The following is a 26,184-nucleotide window of genomic DNA, read 5'->3' as shown; positions in this document are numbered from 1 at the left end:
ATGTAAACATCTGGCACAATTACAAAGCGCCTGTTCTGTAGCAGAAAAATATCAGTCAAGCAAAGAAAAGGAAATCACTGCTGTAGCAGTTGCCATTTCAGCCCCTTTTCATTATAAAGCACTCTGCAATTTCTGGTTTTATTTATGCAATCGTGTATGTGCTATCTCATATGCAATTTCCTTTGTTAAAACTCAGAAGTAGTTTCTCTAGTACTGAGTTGGGTGTGTAGGGCTGTATGATCTCTAAGTGGCTGAAAAATAGACTGGAAAACTCTCTTCTGCCTTCAGATTAGACGTTTGGTTTACAGGCAGTACATAAGGCAGAGAAGGAGAAACTTTTGATTAGTGCAGGAATGAAATTAGAGAACTATATTTAGGTTATAATCTAGTCTTGCAAGTCCACCAGGGATATTATGCACTGTGCTACAGGAATAATTCATTGACCGTAGTTTCAGATTTGTTCAAAATGCTTGCCGAAATCCTTTTCTTTTTCTTTTTCTATATTGAGCCTAAGGGATGCTATTTGGCAATTCTTAATTGACTGAAGCAGGAAAAGATTGAGCAAAGGCACTGAACTGAGATTTAGGAGACTGGATTTTTCAAGTGATAAAATGTTTCAGTTTTCATGTAGGCAAAGTTTTTCCCCTTGACATTAAGTCTAGTCATGTCTGACTCTGGTGGATGGTGCTCATCTTGATTTCTAGGATGAAGAGCCAGCATTGTCTGTAGATGCCTCCAAGGTCATGTGGCCAGCATGACTGCATGGAGCACTGTTACTTTCCCATCAAAGTAGTATCTATTGATCTACTCACATTTGCATGTTTTCGAACTGCTAGGTTGGCAGAAGCTGGGGATAAAATGGAAACTCACCCCATCCCCAGATTTGAACCACCAATCAATCAGGAAGCTCTGCATCTTCGCTGTGCCACTGCTAAAGCATTTATTTAGAAAGGCAGGTGATAACTAGCAGCTGGATTACTTCCTTGTGGTACAGAATATTGAATGATATCAAGTTCAGTGTACAGTACCAAACTCAACTTGAGGAAGAGTAAGTAGCATCAAACTAAACTTGAGGGAAAGTATTTAGAGCCTTCCCTAGTTTACAACTGGTTGAGTTTGAAGCCCTGTGTAATTGAATGTTGCAATAGGACACTGGGAGGCCAGCGTGTGAATGTTCACTCAGCCACAGAAACCTATTGGGTGACTTTGGGTGAGTCACGTTATCTCAGTGTCAGAGGAAGGAAAAGGACAAAACCCCTGTATACACATTCTTCCAAAAAATATGGTGTGGTAGGTTTGGTTTAAGGCATTGGTTCTCAACCTGTGGGTCCTCAGGTGTTTTGCCCTTCAACTCCCAGTAATCCTAACAGATGGTAAATTGGCTGGGATTTCTGGGAGTTGTAGGCCAAAACAGCTGGGGACCCACAGGTTGTGAACGACTAGTTTAAAGTTTTCATACGTCAGAAATAATTTGGAGGCGCACAGGAAAATCAACAATTGTTATTTGACATATATGTGGGAGAATGTGTGCACCTAGCTCTCCTTCATCACTTTCCTCACATTGAATATGAAGGGGTCCTCCACTTCATTTGGAGGCATTTCCAGGTGGAGCAAAATTTCTGATTTTCTTGGGTTCAGAGATGGAGAGCAATTTGGAATAGTATCCTTTCCCAACTTAATTATTTGAGGAGTATCTCCCCATAATCTAAACATTATTGGTGTTTAGGAATGCCTGGGTGGGAAAACTCCAGTGGCAGTTCTCTGGCGCTTCCCCTCAAAGGAGTGCTAAGAGAATAGAGGGGCCAATGCTTCTTGTAGTTTCTCCTGGAATTGACTAAGCTCTTATCTTTCACCACCCAATTCAGATACGTTAGTGGTTCATTGTTTATAAGGGTTAATACTTTGTCTTAACCTTTATTTCAAAAGAAACCATTCCCTTTCCTGAGTAGAGTGGCAAAAGGCATTTTGAATGTCTGGATTGCAAAATCACAACACTGGCCCTTTCAAGTGGTATTGCTGCTACTCCCTCACCTCCATGGAATCGGCCGTGATTCTCCATGGATCATGCCTCCACATTCCACTTTCGACATAATGAGTGTATACAGTAGCCTTGTTTCTGATTGAACCCCACATTCCCAACTCCACCAAAACAAAAACTATTCCCAACTGCATCTTTTATTTTTCCCACTGCCCAAAATAGTTCAGGCTGCACATTAGAGTAATACCTGCTAGACCTTCTGCATCTGCAGTTGCCAACTCTTCACCAGTTCCGATCTTTTCCTTCCCTCCCAGCTTTACAACCTAAACAAAAAGAGACAAATCAGTGATGGTTGGGAATTTGGCCCTGGTTTTTGTTTTTAAATCTTGCAAATACCTGTCTTGTGCTCTGTGTTAACCTGGGAGGAGTTTTCTGTTGGCTGCTTGTATGCAAAGACTCAGTCAAGGGCCATCACATTGCTAATGTTCAGTATTTGTGACCTTGATGTTGTGGCAATAGGACTCTGGCACCTGATTGAATGAGCTGCTGCGCCATTCTTGCCACTCTCTTGCCACAGTACATTAGAGGACTGTGATGTAAGAATGATGGGAAAATTATTCCATGAGAGAAAATAATTTAAGTGGATGTCACTAGGATGACAGGCAAGCATATGCAGAAAATTCAAACCTCAAGAGTCTGCAAATTAAATTCCCTCGATTTGGTGAGCCTGAGCTTGCCATCCTCAGACAGCATGTGAGGATATTTCACGCCACTGCATTGAATGCCATGTGACCCTTTTGCTCTCCCTCCCTCCCTCCCATCTTTGCTCAGATGTTATTTTATAAAATGTGAGGGAGGTAGAAAGGTCTTACATGATGGGCCATTTAGAGAAGTACTCATTAGTCTTCCCTGGGGTGTCTTGGAAGAATGATCAGGCTGTAACTTTAACACTGCTATCCTTATTATATAGCAGATGAGAGGAAGACTTCACTCTCTGTTCATTGCCTTCGAACTTAATGTGGGAGCGTTCGGCAGTATCTGCCGTGGTCAACATTAAAGAGTGATTGTGAGTATAAAATTGTACCAAGACAACATGCATCATGGGAAAAGCCATTGAAAGGTTGCTGCAGTATCTCTCTGACTCACTTAGATGGGAACACATAAACTGGCAATGACCTTTTCCCAATGGAAGAATTGATACTCCGAAGACTTGGTCTGCTCGTGCTTTCAAGCAAGGCAGCCCAACTGATCTCAAAATGTTGCTAAAATGGCATCATTTAGTGCCTACAGACTGTGTTCTGTAGGCACTAAATGATCATGCCTTCACTCATAATAATAATAATTTTTAGGTTCTTGTGGGTTTTTTCGGGCTATATGGCCATGTTCTAGAGGCATTTTTCCTGATGTTTCACCTGCATCTATGGCAAGCATCCTCAGAGGTAGTAAGGTCTGTTGGAAATAGGAAAATGGGTTTATATGTCTGTGGAATGACTGGGGCGGGGCAGAGAGCTCTTCTCTGCTGAAGCTAGGTGTGAATGTTTCAGCTGACCACCTTCCTTAGCATTTGAAGGCCTGGCTGAGCCTGGGAAAATGTTTTGTTGAGAGGTGTTAAAATGTGCCTGGTTGTTTAATCAGTTAGGAAAAACTAAAAATTGGTATACGCCCCAGGCACCCCCTTCAGGGGTGAAGGACATTAACTAATACACTCACCTAAGATTCAATTTGATGAGGTGAGGGGAATTATAATGGCCTAGAAATAAATAAAATATGGTCTCAGATACACTGAGAGAGACTTCTCTGACCCATTTCCTTCAGAGGTTGCCTAGATTGGGTGTCCAGGGGACCCGGGTGATTTGCCCTACCTAGCCGAGGGGTGGGCCGACAGGGAGGCTACCTCGGCTTTGCCACCAAGTTCAAGATCCATAGATTGGGATCCAGTCAAAGTTAAACAGGTAACAATAAATAAAAGTTGCCCATATTTAACTTGTTTCCTCTCTGCTGTTTTGCTGTTGTAATTTTAGAGTTTTTTAATACTGGTAGCCAGATTTTGTTCATTTTCATGGTTTCCTCCTTTCTGTTGAAATTGCCCCACCCCAGTCATTCCACAGACATATAAACCCATTTTCCTATTTCCAACAGACCTTACTACCTCTGAGGATGCTTGCCATAGATGCAGGCGAAACGTCAGGAAAAATGCCTCTATAACATGGCCATATAGCCCGAAAAAATCCACAAGAACCTACAACAATACAATACAATACAATCACAAGAACCTAGTGATTCCAGCTATGGAAGCCTTCAACAATATAATAATTTTTATTTGTACCCTGCCACCATCTCCCCAAAGGGACTCGGAGTGGCTCACAGAAGGACTCCAAGTGCCACATTCAGACAACAATACATAGTATAAATACAATGACATGAGTATAATCAACAGTGCATAAAAAATCTCATTAATAAAATTATAACATTTGAAAATTATAGAATTCCTAAAACTCAGTGGAGCCTGCTGATTGGCTATTTGTCATAACCATCAATCAAAGTGTGGGCTAGTATTATCAATGTGTCATCACATTGGCCATGGATTACTCAGGATCAAAGGCCTGTCTGAAGAGCCATGTTTTTGGACTCACCCAGAATGTCTGAAGAGAGGGGACTAATCTACTTTCTTTAGGGAGAGTATTCCAGAGCCGGGGAGCCACTACTGAGAAGGCCCTCTCTCTTGTCCCCACCAACCAGGCCTGAGAAGGGCCTCCCCAGCAGATCTTAATGTCTGTACCGGAACACAGAAGGAGATGCAGTCTTGAAAATATGCCTACATTACCTGCAGATTGCCTCTACTTATTTGTATTGTCCCATAGAAGAGCTTGAAAAAGTTACTTTTTGAACTACAGTTTCAAAACCCCTCCATTCTTCAAAATATCCTAATCTCACTCTCTCTAATGGTCACATTACTTTTACTTGACCTAAATTGATTATTAGCCTCGGGACTTATTTGTTTATAGAATCATAAAGCTGGATGAGATCACAAATGCCAACCAGTCCAACCCCCTGACAGTCCTGGCAGATGGCCATCCAGCATTTGCTTAAATAAAAACACAAGAAGGAGGCTCCACCACACTCCAGGGCTTCTCTTCTGCTGTTGAGTAGCTCTTACCACCAGTAAGTTTTTTTTTAAATATACATGTAGAATGGGTTGTTTTTTCGGGCTGTATGGCCATGGTCTAGAGGCATTCTCTCCTGAAGTTTTGCCTGCATCTATGGCAAGTAGTGAGGGTTTTTTTCCTGGAGTTTGGATGTGTTGCTTCACAGCAGAACAATCTGGCTCCCTCCTCAGTTTACCAGAAACAGCTTTTTATATCTCCTTCCTTGGTTTAGTTATTTCCTCTTTTTTTTTTTTTTTTTTTGAGAAGAGAAGGCTGAGAGGAGATATGATAGCCATCTATAAATATGTGAGTGGAAGCCACAGGGAGGAGGGAGCAAGCTTGTTTTCTGCTTCCTTGGAGACTAGGATGCGGAACAATGGCTCCAAACTACAAGAGAGGAGATTCCATCTGAACATAAGGAAGAACTTCCTGACTGTGAGAGTCGTACAGCAGTGGAACTCTCTGCCCCGGAGTGTGGTGGAGGCTCCTTCTTTGGAAGCTTTTAAACAGAGGCTGGATGGCCATCTGTCAGGGGTGATTTGAATGCAACATTCCTGCTTCTTGGCAGGGGGTTGGACTGGATGGCCCATGAGGTCTCTTCTAACTCTATGATTCTATGAGTTCTGGGGAACTCAAACATTAGTTTACAGTTTTTGATCTTTTAAATTCCCTTAATTTCTGTATTCTACTAGAGATACTACTATGGTTTTTGAAAATTCTCCTAATGGGTTAGCATGTGTACCTGCAACCTGTATAAGTGGCACAGGGACAAGGATCCCGAAACTTTCCTGAGGGTCAATAACCAGCAAGTGCAAGGCCTGTCTGATTCTCCAGCTGTCAAGGTCATACCAGCTGGAACAGACCCAGGAAGCTGGAGGAAAACTGCCAGCTTGGCATTAGCCGGCGGCATCAGAACCGCAGCTTGCCAAGTGAATATGACAGTTCTGTATAATTGTATTTGTGGATCCTACGTTGAAGCAGAGCTTGAAAATAATATGTTGCAAGGAACAATGTTGCCTGTGATAAGTGACTTTGGTGGTGGTGGGGTAATGAATAATGTACCTTATATAGACGTGTAGAAAATTTAGTCGAAAAATCACCCCCCCCCCCCAAATCTGGGTGAATTTAACAACAGATCAATGTGAATATTATAACTTCACTTTTATCAAACAAAGGAACCACTCCTTCTCTGAGCAGAGGAGTGAAATGCAAGGACTTAGTCCACCCTGGGACCTAAAAGAAGCACTGATGCCCTTTGGACTTTTTTGGACTCTTCTGGACTTTTTGAATGTCTGGATGGGAGATTAGTGGTGGTGGCCAGGGGTAACTGTCCTCTTGATACAGCACTGATGCTTTCCTCTCTGTGTGGAATGACCCCTGACTTATCCCCTGACTATAAATAAATTTAGGTCCACAAACCTGCCGTCACCTTATATATAAGGTCAACATGGGTATATATATACTAAGTGCTGGAATTCTATTAATGACATCTACATGTATAACATGGAGTTGCACATATATATATTATGGAAGGAGCTATTCAGTATTTCTTTGTGCTATACTCCTCTCTCCAGCAGTTCCAAGACTGGAACTGTCACAGTTATTTACTAGTTGGGTGGCAAGTGAGAATGTAAGCAGCACCAAGGCACTCCAAATATGTACGAAAGGGAATGGATGTAGTCCTCTTGGATCACCAACAAGTCTCCAGGGTGATGTCAGCTGCCTTTCCCCAGCTGCAGAATTACAAACAGATGTTTCTACCCTTCAGCTAGTAAGTAGCAATAATAGCATGCTAAGAAGCAAGTGCGAGAGAAGCAGAACTATGTGGCCAAAGTGTTAAGTTAGTTGGTTTTTTAAAAAGAGAATTTATACCCCACCTTCAACCAAAGGTTCCCGGAGTGCAGCTTACAAATTGTTAATTTGGCAGCTCCTTGCCCTAAAATTTACCATTTAGTTAGACATGGCACAGAAAGAAAAGGGGATGGCTGTTGGAGAGGGAATTGTCAAGCAGATATTGGCTGTTCTTCTTCTCCTCAGAGGCCACAGCTGTGACAATTGGAGTGAAGGCTCCTCACCAGTTACTAGTACCAAAGCTCATTGGAGCTGTGCCTGGCATTTACTCCTTACCTGCATGATGTACAATGTTAGCCAAAGATTCCCATTTTGGGCACAATTATTGTTACTCATTTCTCCACTGGAGATAGGAAGGAGTGCTGTTGTGTGTCATCTAGCTCCTGAATTGTTTATTTTTCAGCTGGAATAGGAAATGATGCAAAAAATGTGATTCCTTCTTATTCTTCAGTCTCAGACTGTGTCAGGATGTGTGGCTTTCTGGTGGCCACATATCCTTATATAGCTTGGAACTGAAGGCCCTTCCACACAGTCCTATATCCCAGGATATCAAGGCAGAAAATCCCACAATATCTGCTTTGAACTGGGTTATTTGAATCCACACTCAAATAATGTGGGATTTTCAGCCTTGATGTTCTGGGATATAGGGCTGTGTGGAAGGGTCCTTGTGATGTCATGTGCTTGTCATCCTGGGTTTTCCCCTCCATTTTAGATGAGAAATGGAAGAGTTGGGCAGCAACACAGTGACCACAAGATACACATATTTAAAAGTCAATCCACTTAGTAACTCAACAAGTTATTTAATGAGTGATGTGAGTACAGAATGTTTCCCCTTATACAAATGAATGAATGTTGCCTTTGTAACAAATTCACAGAACAAATGACTTTTAAAAACCCTTTACTTACAAGATCTGTATTGAAATGTGGGTGAGTAAGTTGGCCTCAATCCCAATTAAAAATAGACACTTTGGATCAATGGGAACTTGATATGGAAGCTTATGTGAGATCCATTGAATGGCCCTGTTGTAGTTGGGACTTTCATTTGAATTTTGGCCAATGTTTGAGATGGGATGAGCAACTGCATTTAGCCTGGGGGCAATTGTCTGCTCCAGAACCCTTTGGAAGTCTGTATAAGGAATCACAAATGGCTGCAAGAGTACAGTGGACTACCTTGGTGAACTCTCCATCTTTGGAGGTTTTAAAATGGAGATGATGGACATCTTTCAGGAGTGATTTAATTGTGTATCCCTGCATGGCAGAGGGTTGAACATTGTCCCTTTCAGCTCTAACATTCTATAAATTTTATTATTCTAAAAAAAGTTAGTAATGATGGGAAGATATTAGGAGGAAAATTGTATGGAAAAATATTTTCAATTCTCTAAGTAGAATTAGTAAACTCGATCCAGATTTAATCTTATTGGTCATGTTGAAATCAGTGAGACTTCAGTTCCTTGTGGATAACATTCAAGCCCATTAGTCTTGGTGAATCTTCTCTTAAGTATGACTAAATGTTATTCCAAGCCACTGTGACTCATTGAAACAATTCAACTAGGAGTCCAGCTAATGAAAGTCACGGAAAGCAAAATTTCTGTGAATACTTGCAATTAACTAATATACAGAGTATTAATGAGTATGTTTATTAATGTTTCATTTAATTAGTGCCACATTCTTGGCAAGATGTGTTGCAAGCATGGGATGCCCATGTTGCTTGCCCGGTGAATTTGCTAATGTGGTTGTAGAGGCAAAGAATGGAATGAGCTTTGGAGTGAAATGAAGGAGTAGCAAGGAATAAATAAAGGAGATATAAGGAGAATGGGGAAATCAATCAAGAGCTCAGAAAAGCTTTGCAGAAGAAATGGAGGAGGATAAAAGTAGTCCTGAAGGGAAAGAGTTGGAAACAACTGTCTTGGTCACTGGACAGAAATGCATAAAAGATTATGAAAGGTTAGGAACTGAAGTTGCAAACAAAGATGTTATCAGATTGAAACTTTGAACCAGATAAGGTTTAATGCCTTCCCAGGCCTATCAAGATGGCTCATGGCATTGCAAAAGCAGGTGAAATAATGAAGGCATACATAGTAGAGAGGCTAATGCAAGATCTGTCTCATTAACACATTTTATTAAGTTTGTTTGCCTTGTGGGTTTTCTGTGCTAAAGGTAAATACATTTAAGGTTGTTAAAAATAGCAGTACCTGTGAAATAATGAGGCAGACTTTGTAAGCCTGGATAAATGTTTATTAGATGTCTGCTCCACCATCCTGAGTAAGATTTATAGGCTAGCAAACAGAGTAGGAGGTAGTAACCAGGCAATAACGATAAATACTCACTGCCCTTCTCAGGCGTGAAGATGCGTGTTCACTAAGCTTAAAACACTAAGCATTCTGGACTTTCTGTTTACACCATGGGCCTCGCAGGTAATAACTTTTCAGAGTGAGGCATTGGTTCTGAAATAAGAGGAGAGACACTGGGGGACTTAGAGTTGGGGAATGCAGACTTCCTTGGAAAGATAGATTGAATCTTCTTTTTCTTAACAATTAAAGAACAAATGTCAGCTACTATAGGATTTTCCTTGGAGTTACTGCTTTTCTGTTTGTACTGTCATTCCAACTTGATCTTTTGTTGAATTCTCTGTCTGTCTGTCTGTGTAATGCTTTATTGCCTACAGTTTTAGGAATGGCCTTCCACATTGCCCAGTCACCCGGAGGAGGGGAGTCTCTCATTTGGTATCAGTCATGGGTTGAGGTTCCGGGTATTAGCTTGCCACTTTTGGACTTTTGCTTGCTGAGGTGTTCCTGCGAGTATCTCCGTAGATCTTTGGAAGCTGTTTCTTGATTTAAGTCGTTGGTATGTTGGCTGATGAATATGGGCGAGAGATGTCAATGCCTCAATCCTTTCATTGCTGGCTGCTACTTTCTGATAGATATCAGGTGGTACAATACTGGCTGAACAGTATAACTTCTCCAAAGGTGTGGGACGTAGACATCCTGTGATAATGCAGCATGTCTCATTAAGAGCCACATCCACTGTTTTAATGTGGTGAGATGTATTCCATACTGGGCATGCATATTCGGCAGCAGAGTATCAAAGCGCAAGAGCAGATGTCTTCACTGTATCAGGTTGTGATCCCCAGGTTGTGCCAGTCAGCTTTTGTATGATATTGTTTCTAGCACCCACTTTATGCTTGATATTCAAGCAGTACTTCTTGTAGGTCAGAGAACGATCCAGGGTAACTCCCAGGTATTTGGGTGTGCTGCAATTCTCCAGTGGGATTCCTTCCCAGATAATCCTCAGATTACTTTATATGAATTAGCTGATATGTACTCAGAGTACTGATCCTCAGAGTACTGATATGAATTAGCTTACTATAGCATTCCTGTTAGAATATAATGCTATTCTTGGAGATCTATCCTGCAAATCACAAAACTAGTTAAAATATGGCTTTGTGTTTCAATGGTTATTTGTGGTTTTGCGAATAAATCCATTCAGACAGCTAGCCATAGAAACTGTTTCTAGTGACCCTATTCAAGCATACTTCTGTTAGCAGTTCGATGGCCATTAAAAAGGAAGAAAAGAAGACAGAAAGAATCTGCTTTCTTCCAGCTGATATAACTTCCCCTGCCTAGCTGCCCAGAAGCAAATGTTTCTTGAACTGGAAGAGATTGCTAAATCAGAATGTTGGTATCTGTGATAGTAAGCAAACCAAATGAATGAACCACAGTATGGGGCGAGCACTGGAAAGATATTAACTTCAGAGTAGTCCCTTTCCTGCAGGATCCCCACATTCTTGCATTTCACCAGGGTGTGATGTATAGCATTATTGTTTACATTATTGTAATTATGTCTAGCATTGTATTTAGGAATATAAATGAGCACGGGCACATTTTATACAAATCTATGCCCTCTGTTTTGATTAGGCATTGCCTCTGTTTTGACCATGCATGAATGCCCATTCAGATTCATTCCATTTATTATATTTTTTCAATACATTTCTCAACTTCATACTAAAAAAAGGACTCAGCAGTAAAATGCAAATACAAGCCAAAACAAACAAAGAAGAGGGCTGATTACAAAATTAAAAAAATAGAAATAGATCAAAAAAGAGAAACAGCATCTTCCCTTAATTTTAACTGACTGGTTGCTTCCATAACAGTGAGACAATGAGTCTACTATATTTAGTTAAAATACCCATTTATTGTTTGATTTGTTTCCCTCACTGTTAGTATCTCCACCGAGCTGATAGCAATGCATTCTGAATATTCCTTTAGTCTCTTGCCTGTATGTTTCTGTCCAACTTGAATAATTCCTCTCCTGGGCACTTTACATTTATATCGCCAAAGCAGAGCTTGAAAAGGCACTTTTAATTTTTAAAAAGCCATTAATTGTAGTTATGGCACCAGGCCTGCCACAACTAATTAGTTATCATTGTAGTTAGTTACTCTTCAAGACTATAATTTTCTACTGTCCTGTTTCTCAACAGTAGCAACAGTAATTGAATTGCTCTTAAAGAAAATGGAGTGCTACCATCTCCTCGCCTGTGATAAATGCACTCCCCTTTTTTCTTGCTGTCATCTCAACACAAAACAACATAGCTTATCCATGCTTCACAACTATTGCAATATATTGTACTTTAAGTGCCAAGGCATCATCCTATGAAATCGTAATATATGTAGTTAATGTGACAGAGTTCTTTGTCTGATAATTACTCCTACATTCCATATTAAAGTAGACTTGATGTGCTATAACTGTGTAGTGTGACGTTGTCAGAGATCATATAATGAGGCAGCATGTTCCTCTTCTGCTATGTAGTATGGCCGCTAAACTATTACAGTTACATCACAAAAAGATTGGTAAACTCCAACTATGATGTAACGTAGATCATAGCCGATAGAGAAACAGATTGATTGACAGTAGTAGCAACTAATAATTGGCAATTAAAAACTAATTACTTTTATCTTAACTAGTGCTTCTTAGATTTACCAGCATTACCCGTATCTTGGGAAGTCAGACTTAGCCACGGTGGTCCATGCTCTTGTTACATCCCAAATAGACTACTGCAGCACACTCTATGTGGGGTTGCCTTTGAAAACTGTTCAGAAGCTTCAAGTGGTCCAGTGGACGACAGCTAGATTGCTCACTGGAGCAGCATACAGGGAGCACAAAACCCCTCTGTTGTGTCAGCTCCACAGTCTGCCAGTCTGCTATCAAGCACAATTCAAAGTGCTGGCTTTAGCCTATAAATCTCTAAACAGTTCAGGTCCAGCTTTCCTATCTGAACACAGCTCCCTTTATGAGGCAGTTAGAGCATTGAGATCAGCTGGGTCCTGCTCTCTGTCCCACTGCTATCACAGGTGTAATAGGTGGGGACAAGAGACAGGGCCTTCTCAGTGGTGACCCCTTGGCTGTGGAACTCCCTCCCCACGAAGATTACATCATCCCCCTTACTTCTGGTATTTAGAAACCAACTAAAAACTTGGTTATGCAAACAAGCATTCGGCGAGCGACAACAACAATGTAGCAGATGGATGACAACCTCGGGACCAATGCAGTGTTAATTATGTTTATGTTTGATGGTTTATAGTTTTTAATGGTTTAATTTATAATTATATGTTATTGTTCTAGATGTGTGATATTGTTGCACTCCAGGACAGGAAAAAGCCCTCTGATTTTAAAACACACCACACGTTGAGTGAAGAGACAAGTCCTTTTTATTGAAGCTTAGTAAAATAGCCAGTAGAAAGAAATGCTTGTAAGAAAATAGGAAAGTTCCAAAAAAGTAAAAGGTCAGTAAAATTCAGTAACTCAAACCAATGTCTACAAAAGATATAAAAGCAATCCAAGGCGGTATTTGTCCAGATAGGAACCAATAGGATGCAAAGACAATTCAAATGCTGCTAATCAACACCAAAGGCTAGAAGTATCCACAAGAACAAGACCCCTTAAACAGGATTTCCATGGCACATGAACTTGATTTCCAAATGATCCCTGATCTAACAGGTTTTCCCCTGAAGCAAACCTTATATCCCAAAACTGAGCAACTGGTTTCGTTTTCCCCACCCTTGACTCTTATCTGACGAAGCCTTTCGGAGAAACGTAAACCTTGAGTTTGTTGTCAGTCCTGGCTGAACTCCAGCTGCCTGTTTTTTCAACTCCCTTTCTGGCTGCTCATTAAAATTTCCAGGTGTCAGATTGTTTTCCAAACTCAAATCTTGAGAGCTCACAGAGAGAGGGAGTAAACCATCCCTATGCCCAGCAGGAATATTCTCATGAGAAACTGCCCTTTGCACTGGGGCCTCTCTGTCATTGTCTGAAAGAAAATCATTGACCAAACTATCTCCATCTTGCACATCAGCCTTGGCACCATCATTTCCCTCATCATTTCTCAAAGCATTGCCCACATCAGAAGCATCATGATCATCCTGGAACACAAACACAGGCTGATTCCCAACAGATATACTGTTTTTATTGCATGTGAGGCATTGAATATTTGCCATTTATTTTATATGAACTGCTTTGAGGCTTCCCCCTACACGTGAGAAAAGTGTTATATAAATGCAATAAATAAACAAATAAATAAATAAACAAATAAATAAAATTGTAGCCAGTTAAGAACCTGTACAATCCACAATCCAGAATGGAAGGATACTGTTTAATCTGCAGCCAAATTATTGGTTCATTAGTTCAGAACGATAACGTTAACTACTTTAAGCCTAACTTAAGGCAATAGACTATCAAACCAAAGTTTCCTTTGGTGGAATATTACTTTGAACCAACTTAAAACCACCACCATCCATCCCAAACCCCTGGTTTTTGTTGTATTCACTTTCACCATTAGACTTCCTTGACATTATGGGAGGGCAAACCATGCTGAAAGGTGTATCTGTCAGAAAGGAAAATGGAGTGAGGCAATATTTTTCTTTGATGGTACTGGAAACTCATTCTTCTATTACAGTGTCCCAATTCCCCACTGATTCTTTGTTTCAGTGTGTATTAATTATACAAGATGTGTAGCTGCGTTTGGCACAGGTGGAAGTCTAGGTTGTGAAGTGGCAGCAGATGCTGGAATTGCTGGGAAAAGAACAAAGGTTAGCATGACAGGTGAAAGAAGTCTTGTTCATCCTTCATCATTCACTTACACACATCACATTGCTGACCTTGTCCAGATGGCTGTGAATGAGCCCATGGCGACAAGACAGCAAGTCAGAACCCAACAGCTTGATAAGGGATGCAAGTGGCACAAACCACCATTCTCTTGCTAGTGACCTATTGCTTTCAGCCAGATATGTTTGGCTTTCCTTTAGACTAGACTGACATGTTAGCTTACAAAATTCAGTGTCAAACATTTTTCAGAAATGAAGAGCCAAGATACACAACCAGCAGCATTGTCTGATGTATCTCACACTGGGGATTGTCACTTCAAAGAAAGTTCTAATGTCAAAAGAGAAACAAAAAAAAAAAGGAAAACAATGCCGAATAGCCCTTTGTGTTTTTTTCATGTACAGGAAGTGTTTAAAAGGGGACTGTATATGTTTTAGTTTTCAGAATGAGATATGTGAGAGTGGGGAACATAGCAGCCAATTACTTGCTTACAGAAGAATATTAGGAGAGAATTACAATTTTATCACAAACATGACTGTGTTCCTGGAAGCACTGGCAGAGAATAAAAAATAGGTCTTCTGAGATTTTATCCCTGGCTTGTCATTTGTGGTGAGTTGGTAGATGTTCTGAGATAGGGCAAAGTACAAAGAACTGTGCACCATTAGTTGCTGGCAGCTCTGGTGTCTATGAGCCAATGAATATGCTCCAGGCCTCAATCTGAGTGTTAAAGGAACTGAATGTCATTTCACAAAATAGGATCAGCACTGTGGATAGCTCCATTAAATACAAAAGTCAAAACTATGTCTGTATTAGACTTGTGCAAAAGTTTTTAAAGTTGGATCAAAATGTGTAAAATCTGTACTTCCGAAGTGATTTCCGACACGTGGGCATGGCTTGCACCAAAAATTTAAGAATCGAAACTTACCAAATCCCTTTTTCGTTTGTATTTTACAAATCTCAGAAGGCTCCCTCCCAAAGTCAGCTTCATTTTCATGACAACCAAGCAAAGCAAAGCCAAAAAGGCTCCCACTCCTCTGTAAATTAATGGCCTCTCACCATTAGGAGACGGAAGCAGCAGAAGGAAAGCAAAGTTCACTGGGAAAGAACACATAGAACTCTGGGAAATGTAGTGTGGGAAGGTGAGGAGCCCTATGCCAGAGAAAGAAAAAGGCCCTGCCCTGAACTACATTTCTCAGATTTCTGCTTGCATCAGAAAGTCCCAATTAGGATAGTGGAGAGATTTATCACTCTTTAGCATCAGCCAGCCAGAATTCCAATAAATTGTTGAATCTGCAAAGAGGAGGACTGACTGATCCTTTGGTAAGTAAATCTCTGTGCTGGGCTGGGAAGAAATCCCTTAATGGATGGCTCTTGGGGGTCCCTTCCAACTCAATAGGGCGTTTCGAGGGTGGATGGCCATCTGTCAGGAGAGTTTTGATTGTGCCCTTCTGCCTGGAAGTAGGTAGTTGGACTAGATGACCATTGGAAGTCCCCTCCAACACTAGATTCTATGAAAATGTAGAATTGGTAATATGAGATACAATTAATGAGATAGCTGCTGTGGCTTTTTAAAAACAAAGTTTTTGTCAAAACTTTTAAAATCCCATTATCTTGTGTCATTGGATACAATATTAAAGGAGATAGCTCTTGTATTTTTTTAAAAAAAGTTTGTTTATAAAAACTTTGAACATTCCAAAAATCCATGGATAAATGAAACATTCTGAAATGTGGTGGGTCAATCGTGGGAAATGTGTTTTACCATTGTAGCTTCACCTTAATCACTGTAAAAACGAGGGAGAAAGTAGCCCTGGAAGTTTCCCCAATTATAGTAATGATGTGCAGTTACTATAATGAAAAAGTAATGAATTTTTGTTACTCTAATTACAGGAATGATATTTTCACTAATGATAATTTAGAAATACTTTAGAAACTAAACACCAGTGTGTGCCCCTCCCCAAGTTTTGTAATGACTTTTGAAACATTTTTAATGGATCACACTTGCCTATATCTTGGTCTGTTTGTACCACAAAGGTTATTGTAAGGTGAATTGACCCTTGATATTGTCACCAGATTGGCTATTGCTAGGTGAAGTGGCCCTCTGTGATGTCACTGGAAAGGCATGTGATGTGTGTATGAGTGGAAGGAAGAAAGGAAGGAGCCACAAAGAGACTTGTGCCAGAGTCTTGCCATGGAGACATTTTTAGATAGGTCTTTTCAGAACCTGAGAAGGGACGTGGTCAGCAGTATGAATGATATCTGAGCAATGCAGGATATATACTAGTTTTTAACTAAAACTTTGCACTAATATTGGAATCATCAGTCAATATGATTGGTATTCAGTTTGAATCCAGCTACCTGAAAGACCATCTCCCTCCTTACGAACCTTCTCAAGGTTTGTGATCACTAGGAGTCACCTTCAGAGGCATGTTCAATGGGGACACAAAAGGAGAGCCATCTCAAGGGCTACTCCCAACCCAGATTGTTCAATACCATTCCAATAAAGTCTGGGCTGCTGAAATTAAAAAGGATGGGAATGCTCTGTGGTGCTGTTAGACTGCAGCTCCTAGCATTCCTCACCATTGGCTATGCTGATTGGGGTTGCAGTTCATTGGCTATGCTGATTGGGGTTGCATGACCCCCACTATATTGTTGAGGCAGACTTTTGTCAATGAACTGGATGGCTCCATCAATGGATGACTACATTATATTTTAAAATTAATATTTTAATTGTCTTGGAAATGACTTTAAATTATTGTCCTTAAATATTCAAGCTATTTATTTCTGTCTTAAAATATGAGCTACAATATTTTTTATGGGTATATGTTTTTAATCATGTTGGGAGTCTCCTTGGTTTCAGTTTAGAAGAAAGGCAGAATAAAAAATTAAACTAAATCACTCAGTTATACTTATGTGTTTAGTCAATCTGTCTGTCAATCAATCATACTATCCATCGTGGTTCTAAAAGAGGCATGATATGCTAGACTGGAAGTTGTTATTAGCAGTGGTACAAATGTTTGGCAATACTGACCTTGCAATGCAGATTACTGAACTCACAATATGTACATATTTTTAATGTGAGTTCTTATTAACTCTGAAAATTGTATTCCATTTATAACTTTTATTCAAGAATATGATGGATTGAAATGCCCGCTTTGTGTTTATTCAGTGTGCATTTTACTAGCCAGGTGCTCACAAAGCTGCTGGGCTAACGCATCATTGCATGCTGAAATTGACTTGAGTACTTTTTAAAAGGGAATGGGGATAATGCACTTGGAGTCACCACTCAGAATAGTATCTTGGCTCCTGCTTTGTCCAGACTTGAGCAGTCAATTTAGCCAAGAATTTCAGCATTTCAGGTGTGCACCAGGAGTAGAGATCTACCATGAAATGCAACAACTGAATTTCAAAATCATGTTATCTGACTGCTATGGGCAGAAGGAAGGCTATATGTGACTGTTAGCAACAATGAAAACTCCTTTCTTCACAAAGAGCCAAGCCCCAAATGAAAAATTATCCTTGACAGCATGTTGGTGACTGGCTGACTGCTTGACAGCATTTTACAATAACCTAACAGTGCAACTCACATTAGGCTACTGAAAGCTGGCACAGAGTCTGAGGCAAGATGCATGAACGAACCTCTCCTGAATTTTGCAACAGACATAACAGCTACTCCTTGGTCTGTTGCGATGCCTACATTTATTTTGGTAGATGTGTTTTTCACTAGCCAATTTCTTGACCTAAGACAGTTTGTTATCATACTTTAGCTTCAGAACTTAATTCTAACTGAATGTTAAGAGTGGAATACGACATATTGAAAGGATATATGCATGTGCATGGACACAGATTGCCATTATGCAGTCATTAGGGGTCACTTGAAAAAAAATAACCCCCTTTCCAAACATTTGCATTTGCTACTCATAGGCTAATTTACTAGGGAGGAGTTCAGCACTTTTAGTAATGATAACTACTCAGGTTCAAACTCTGCATGACACAGATAGGAGAGCATTAAGTTGTCCCTTTTCCATGCTTTCTGATTTCAGCTTCTAAGATTACTATCTGCCCCATTTTGTTTCAAAAATTATAGAAGGAATCATTTCACTGACGTAACATCATAAGACTGAACATATGGTGTTATCTGCTTGTTTTGTGAGCATAATAAATTAGTGGGGATATTTTTTATTGATCTGCTCAGAAATCTTTATGACAGGTTCTGAATATTGCAGCTGAAACTGAGCATTCTGATAGATTCCCTTTTAGTCTTTAGTACAGTGGTTCATGGAACACCAGTGGTCCACAAGAACTAAATCACAGTCAGCAACCTCACTGTTACTACACTGTTGCAACGAGAGTGACTGGTCTTGCAAAACCTCTTATAGTGCCGAGAGTGTTAAATATGGTTTTCTGTGGGTGAGCGGATGGCGACCACTGAACTGCTCTGTATCAGAAACTAGAGCTGATGTGGTCTGTCCAATGAAATTTTCTGAGTCAGCACCCCAAATAACCAAACCGAATCTAAAGTTGACCAAAAACTGATTCAAAGTTGTCCCCAATCAAAGTGGTCTCTGGTGAAGTGGTCCCTGGTCAAAAAAAAGTTGGGAACCACTTCTTTACTAGTAATGAAGCAAACATTTTCAGAATATACTCACATGTTGCTAATGACTGTACATTGCAAGATAAATTCTTGATCTATTAACCTAGCATATACTTTACTGCAGAGTATTTAGTTAAGACTTTAGCTAGGAGTTGCTATTTTCTTGCTGTATTCCCAAAAGATCTGTTGGATCTTTGCAGTGTACTTCATGGTCACAGTACACATTATGGTTGCCACAATGAAGCTACTGAGAGTGCTCTTACTATGATGCACGACCCCTATGGAAACAGTAATATGATAGTCGAAGCCACACATAAGAAGCTACCGAACTTTCCCCATCTATGAAATCACCAAGGAAAGTTGGCACAGTTAGTTGTGCACAGAGAGTACACACTCATTCACAAATACACAGGCACACACATGCACTGGGAAAGCCACTGTACATTTTTTAAAGGAGCCACAAGACAGCTACTTATTCCATGTGATTAGGCCTAAGCGAGTGAGCACAATAGGAGGATAGTTTACCAGAGGTGCCTGCTCAGCATTTGTCCCTATTGATTCTTTATTGAAATGCCGGGAGTTTAAATTGGCTTCCTGAGCTCCACTCTGTGCACAAGGCTGGCTGGAGCATGCGCAGTTTTAGTCCTTAACTGGCTGTGGAGGTGGAAAGAGGGGGGGAAGAGGAGTACCACATCGCGGTCTTTTGAGCTCTGAGCTGCCAGTTCCTGGTTGCCAAGCAGTTATTGTTTCTGTGACGATTGCGGAGGCTGTTGCTAATTGCCTCTCAGCATCCTCCTTGCTGCTCTTCCACTCTCCTCCTTTAAATTTTAGAGGCAGAAAGAAAGAACAAGAAGGGATGAAGGGTGGGCTCTATTCTGGTGGCGTTAAATTTTAATTGGGAAGGGGGATGTGGGAAAGGAGCTACTCTCTCAGTTGGTGATGAAGGGATGGACTAGCTACTCATTCGTATTCCTTTAGCTTTGGTGGCTCAAAACACAGTTGAACGCTTCCTCACTCCTTCTGTCGCTCTCTCGCATGCACGGACACACCATCCAACACACACCCAGACGTGTGAAACCCTGTTTTGCCTCTGCAGTGGGCACAAGTAGGTGAACATGACTACAGCTAAGGAGCCAAGCTCTTCAGGAAAATCAGTTCAACAACAGGAACAGGTAATGTCATTGACTTTCTTTTGCAGAGGGCAGGTATAGAATTGTTTGCCTTGCGTGTCTGTCAGTTTGCTTGCTGCCCCCCCCCTCCCAGTTTTGACACTCTGTGGCTAATGTTTCCAAATGAGTCACCAAGTCAGTGCTGTTACTTCGAAGCTGGCTATAAATACATGAGAGCATAAATTTGAAATTTCTAGTGTGCTGGTATTACCATTGTAGACCTATTGTTTTCTTATATAGAATCAGGCAACATTAATGTGTGTGTTTTGAATATATCCAGGTAGGACAGGAGCGAGGGGAGACTCACTTCTTGGTAGAATGACCCTATGGAGCATTTAAAACTTGCTTACAAGGGGTGACTGTCCTAATGAGTTTATGCTTGTCTCCAGTTGTGCCCCAATTGACATAAGCAGGGTTTGTGCGTTTGCCAGTGAATTTGCCACTGTAGCTTCATTTCTTTGCTCTCTCTCTCTCTTAAAAATTACGAGCAGTAGTGCACTTTGGAGATGATAGGCTCTAGATTACTGGTCTTGTGGATGTTCACTTCTTTTTAGACGACAGTATGTACGATTGCATCTACTTCAAAATATACTCAGCTAGCCCTACTGTACTTGGAAAGCCTCTTCTCCATTCTGTTGAGTAGGTCCTTAAATGCCTGCCTCAAAGTTTTACCCTGACAGTACCACTGATTGTGAACAGCCACAGAGATGCACTGTTCCATGCAGAGATCAATTGAATTAAGATTTCTTAATGGGGAAATCACTGCCTATTACTGTGTACAACAACCTCATGCTGTGTTTTTATCATCATCTAACAGGTTTGCCATTCCTAGTCTCCCACTTTCCCCATTCATGGCCTTGCTCCTGAAAAGAGGCATAAACCTGATATACATATCAATAGAATGAAACTTTTTCTGACCATTTATCTCCATGTTAGAACGAGCCCTATGAGGAGTGGCTTAAAGAGCTGGGCATGTTTAGCCTGCAGGAGAGAAGGCTGAGGGGAGACATGATGAGGGCCATGTATAAATATGTGAGAGGAAGTCATAGGGAGGAGGGAGCAAGCTTGTTTTCTGCTGCCCTGGAGACTAGGATGCGGAACAATAGCTTCAAACCTCAGAAAAGGAGATTCCACCTGAACATGTGAGAGCTGTTCAGCAGTGGAACTCTCTATCCTGGAGTGTGGAGAAAGCTCCTTCTTTGGAGGCTTTTAAGCAGAGGCTGGGTGGCCATCTGTCAGGGGTGCTTTGGATTCGAATTTCTTGCATCTTGGCAGAATGGGGTTGGACTGGATGGCCTACAAGGTCTCTTCTAACTCTATAATTCTATGGTTCATCTTCTTAAAACATGTATGCCATTTTCCCTCCTGAAACATGCAGGTACTCCACCAGAAAAAGGAAAGGGGAAAATATGCTTTAGACTCACCTCTGCACCTTTTACATAAGAATGGTTGATTGATTTTTCTGGCCCAGTTTATAAAATCTGCATTTCTCCTTTGGACTTCCTCTTCAACGGAATCAACATTCCCTGCTGCTAAAGCAATAGCTGTTCATTGGGCCTGAGTAATAGGCACAGATAAGAAGGGATGATATGTAAGAAGGCTAGCTACAGTATCTGAGATGCAGCTCAACTTTGCAAAAATGATATTCAGAGGTCTTCCTGTAGAGCAGCTTTGCAAAATAACATTTTCTCTTTCGTCACCCAAGAAGCGCTTCTTCCCCTTCTCACTCCCTTTACCCACATTTATCAGACTGTTTACTGAGAAGTAAATGGTTAATCTTCTTTTTCAGATGTCACATCTTTTGCTTCATTCAGACATTATCTAAACCATAGTTTGTCATTATCATCAGGAGTTTTTCCTTGACTTGCCTCTTTCTATTTTCACACATTAGCCCATCTTCTCTTCTCTTTCTCCATGAAAAGGAGATCAGAAGCATTTGCTCCCCTTTCATTGTGATCCTGGTGTCCAATGTTCTCCAAATGCTAAACTATGTTTAGTTGCTAGTCTTATGTCACAACAAGACACCTTTGTAAACCCTGGTTTGCTGTTGGCTTTCTTCACCAAACCCTACTTTAGATCAGTTTAACTATGCTGTTTGTCTGGATTCAGATGGTGTGAGAGTTGTGGTTAAATTTAAAGCAGAAGTTGCTGCTTCTGAAATATTCTTTGTGGGTGTATTGAAGGAATGAGGAATATTCAAACACACTGATTCTCCCTCTTCTAATGGGGAACTGTGGTTTGTTTTTAAAAAAGTCTATTCCTGCTCTAAAGAGATTGTAAAACTGCCCCTTTAATCATTGGCTGGGACAGTGTAGCAAACTAATTAAAAGAGGTCACTCAAGATGCAAATTAATTCTTAAAATAGGTTTCCTCTGGCTCAGTGTGCTGAGAGTTGCCTTCAGCTTCTCCGCATCTCTCGTTTTTCTTTGCATGTGTTTATGTTTAAAGAAAGGTGGGAAGACCAAATTGCTAATTCCTCCTTAGATTCAACACAGTCAGAAATAGCACAAAAGGCTATGCCTGTTCAGGGTGGCATTTTATTGAAGGAGAGGAAAGCTTGATCAGCTTTTTTTCTTTTTCTTTTTTGCATAAGTGGGAAGTAACTCCTTTCCTGGTTCCCAACACATACTCTTTTAATTCACACACATACACTCTTTATAAAAATGCCTTTTCACCTCTCTTTTCAAAGACTGGTTGTATTTATGGCTCTAAAAGGATGTTGTCTATAGATCAGCATTTCTTAACCTGGGGGTCAGGATCACTGGGGGGGTCATGAGGGGGTGTCAGAGGGGTCACCAAAGACCATCAGAAAACACAGTATTTGCTGGGTTGTTGTAGGTTTTTCAGGCTGTATGGCCATGTTCTAGAAGCATTGGTCATGGGGGTTCTGTGTGGGAAGTTTGGCCCCATTCTATCATTGGTGGAGTTCAGAATGCTCTTTGATTGTAGGTGAACTATAAATCCCAACAACCAAAACTCCCAAATGTCAAGGTCTATTTTTCCCAAACTCCATCGGTGTTCACATTTGGGTATATTGAGTATTTGTGCCAAGTTTGGTCCAGATCCATCATTGTTTGAGTCCACAGTGCTCTCTGGATGTAGGTGAACTACAACTACAAAACTCAAAGTCAATGCCCACCAAACCATTCTAGTATTTTCTGTTGGTCATGGGAGATCTGTGTGCCAAGTTTGATTTGATTCCATCATTGATGGAATTCAGAATGTTCTTTTTAGGTGAACTATAAATCCCAGTAACAATGACTCCCAAATGTCAAGGTCAATTCCCCCCAAACTCCACCAGTGTTCACATTTGGGCACATTGAGTATTTGTGCCAAGTTTGGTCCAGATCCATCATTGTTTGAATCCACAGTGTTCTCTGGAGGTTGGTGAACTACAACTCCAAAACTCAAGGGCAATACTCACAAAATCCTTCCAGTATTTTCTGTTAGTCATGGGAGTTCTGTGTGCCACGTTTGGCTCAATTCTATCATTGGTGGAGTTCAGGATTGTAGGTGAACTCTAAATCCCAGCAATTACAACTCCCAAATGACAAAATCAACCCCCCCCCCCCCCCCAACACCACCAGTATTCAAATTTTGGTGTATCTGCTATTTGTGCCAAATTTGTCCAGTGAATGAAAATACATGCTGTATATGAGATATTTACATTATGATTCATAACAGTAGCAAGATTATAGTTATGAAGTAGCCATGAAAATAATGTTATGGTTAGGGGTCACCACAAAATGAGGAAGTGTATTAAGGGGTCGCAGCCTTAGAAAGGTTGATAACCACTGCTATAGATAAAGCATGCCTCTGAAGATGTGCACTTAAAATTAGTAATCTTGTGTCTGAAAGTCTTAGGTTTCTGGGTCTTTGCAGTGTTGCTGTTACCTCCTGTTTGTTACTAGTCCTCCTCTTCCTTCCTGCTGGAAGTGTTGCGAATAAGCTGCTTCCCAAAGTGACTCAAGGCACCTTGGCATCATTAAGCAGCCTGTCTTCTGCTCCCTTCATATGTTTAGATTTCGCTCCCTTTCTGTTCTAGTTGCTGAAGAGCACTGTGTCAGTGTAAAGCTTCCATATAGACATTGCAGTTATCACTTTCCCTGTTCCTTTGCAGCAAACCAAATGAACAGGCCTCCTTTGTGAGAGCACTGATTCCCAAGACAGGGGAAAGAAACTCTTTATGTAAGTTATTGCTCTTACATAAGGAAGCTCCTTTTCTCCCTTCCTCCTTCCCTCTCCCTCAGAATGGTTATGAGAGAGGTTCTGACAGCAGTTTCCCCCCACATTGATATTGTCATCCTGTGCGTGCTTGCTCACAAAGTTGACTCTTGTTGAAGTAAGTGGGCTCTGTTTCCCAAGGACAGATAAGACTGGATTGTAGGAGGAGGTATTCTTGAGATTTTCAAATGAGAATTTTTCTCATAATTGATGAAGAGGCAGTGTGCCCACACATTCAAAGTAACCGTGTTAAGAATGTATATTGTTTCATGTATAACAATGATCTGATACAGACGTATGAAGCACTCATGGATACATACTTGCCAATACATATTATTTTCAGAAACAACGGAAAGCTCTATTTTTGGAACTCTTCATACTGTTACTCCCTAACCAACATTTTTAATTCATATTATTTTGGATGATGCATTTTTTGTTGTTATTTTAATCCCATGAAGAACTTTGTAACTTATTTTGAGTATATCATGTAGTTTGTAGAGATTTCCAGTTTGGTATTTATTTGTGGGTTTTGTGTCTTTTGTTGAATTGGAATGGTGGGCCTTTATTCAATATTCGATTGATCCCAACTACAGTTGGCCAACTTCAACAAACTTGGTAAACCAGCATTTATGTAAATCCCCTGGAGTCAATGGTCTTCTCTAAATGAGAACATGGGTCAGATTAGGGCTATGACACTCTTCCCTTTTTGTTGAAATTACAATCTCTCTCTCTCTCTCTCTCCCTGGTATAATAATGGAAGGCAAAAGTGGTTGTTTAGCTGAAGATTTTGCCATGTTCTCACTTTAGCAGCAGCTGTTACTGTCACAAAATTTTGTGAACATTTTCTTCTTTCCTTCCTTATGATGCTAGTGACACATCCAAATTAGCTGAAGGTATAATTGTTCTTTCTCGAATGCAACTGGAAAAGCTAGCGTTTTCCCAAACTTTTGCTTGCATTAGTACCTAGAGAAAAAGTTGCACACTGAAATATAATGATGTGATGCTTCAGATCCAGTTGATGCTGATCACTAGGAAATTACTCTGTTTATTAGTTTAAACACCAGCCAGTCTACAAGTTTGTTGGGAGAGAGGGTTGTCCTTAAACAGGAAATTAAGAACTCTATAGACCCTGTGATTGGTCTTTTAGACCAGTATCACCAAAGTGAAATCAAACGGGACTACTTTACTGTTGAGGATGTAAGAATTCACATTGTACAACAAGCATGGTGGATAACATTGCATAAAGGGTCAGGGATGCTGAATCTGGAGCATTCAGAAGGAGAGTTGGGGATTATGCCTTTTCCACTCCAGGCTTCAAGAATTAATCATTGATGTGGTGTATGAACTGGCACAGTCTTTCTGCTCGAAATCCAAATGTGAAAGGTTATCAGTGTGCGTACACAGTTTGTCCTGCGGTGAGTCTTTGACAAGCTCACAACTTGTAGACAGTTCAGGTTAAAACTTTTATTATCTCTTTCTCTTGCACTCTTTGCTTTGCCAAGGGTATTCATTTGGTTTTATATTTGATTAAAACTCCTATCTGTTACTGGAGAAATATATTCCAAGTGGCTAACATTTACTCAGACAGATTCAAACATCACTTATAGCACTGAACTTGAGAACATCTCAAGCCTGTGGATCTCATCTGGATCCTGCTCACAAATGTTCCCAGTAGGAGTTTCCAGTAGACCCCCTCCAACTGGTTAGAACAGGGAAGTTCAGAAACATCAGGGAAGTAACCTGTGTATTCATTGAAGCATGGGACTATCCATTTCCCATTGCATTGAAGAGCAGGATTTCCTCCCTAATTGTTCATGCTTCTTGTTGCTCATATTGTTTTCCCCATCTGGAGAGTAAGTGGGATACGTAGGGAATGTCTATGCATAGAGAGACATCAATAGTGTATCTCTCTTTCCATGAAGAAATTTACTTTCATTCCATTTTACTTTCTGGTTGAGAAGGTGCTAGAAATAGTGGAATCTCTGTGCTTCCCTTGGTCAAATCTCTGATAAGAGGGAACACAGGGTTTTCCTCTCTGGTCACCTTCTGGGCCACTGGGTAGGCACCAGGGCACAACCTGATTAAAACTGTTCCTTGTCTTAGAACTAAGGTTGCATCTACACTGGCTCA

The 26,184-nt window shown here is 40.6% G+C and overlaps 1 protein-coding gene across 6 annotated transcripts in view; it reads left to right on the top strand.

Annotated features, from left to right (window-relative positions):
* The window catches only part of DPP6 (dipeptidyl peptidase like 6), a 692,619-nt gene that overhangs the window by 352,832 nt on the left and 313,603 nt on the right, over positions 1 to 26,184 (top strand). The window contains exon 1 of one of the 6 annotated variants that reach the window (XM_060782597.2): positions 19,328 to 19,833. The exons of the other annotated variants lie outside the window; for them this stretch is intronic. Within the exon in view, the coding sequence (XP_060638580.1) occupies positions 19,777 to 19,833 (57 nt within the window). The 5' untranslated portion in view covers positions 19,328 to 19,776. Of the gene's footprint in view, positions 1 to 19,327; positions 19,834 to 26,184 lie in introns of those variants that run through there. 6 annotated transcript variants of the gene reach the window in all.

Source organism: Anolis sagrei, chromosome 6 (genome assembly GCF_037176765.1).
Source record: "Anolis sagrei isolate rAnoSag1 chromosome 6, rAnoSag1.mat, whole genome shotgun sequence".
NCBI lineage: Eukaryota > Metazoa > Chordata > Lepidosauria > Squamata > Dactyloidae > Anolis > Anolis sagrei.
Note: the sequence above shows the minus strand (reverse complement) of the source record. Positions and strands in the feature narration are given on the sequence as shown.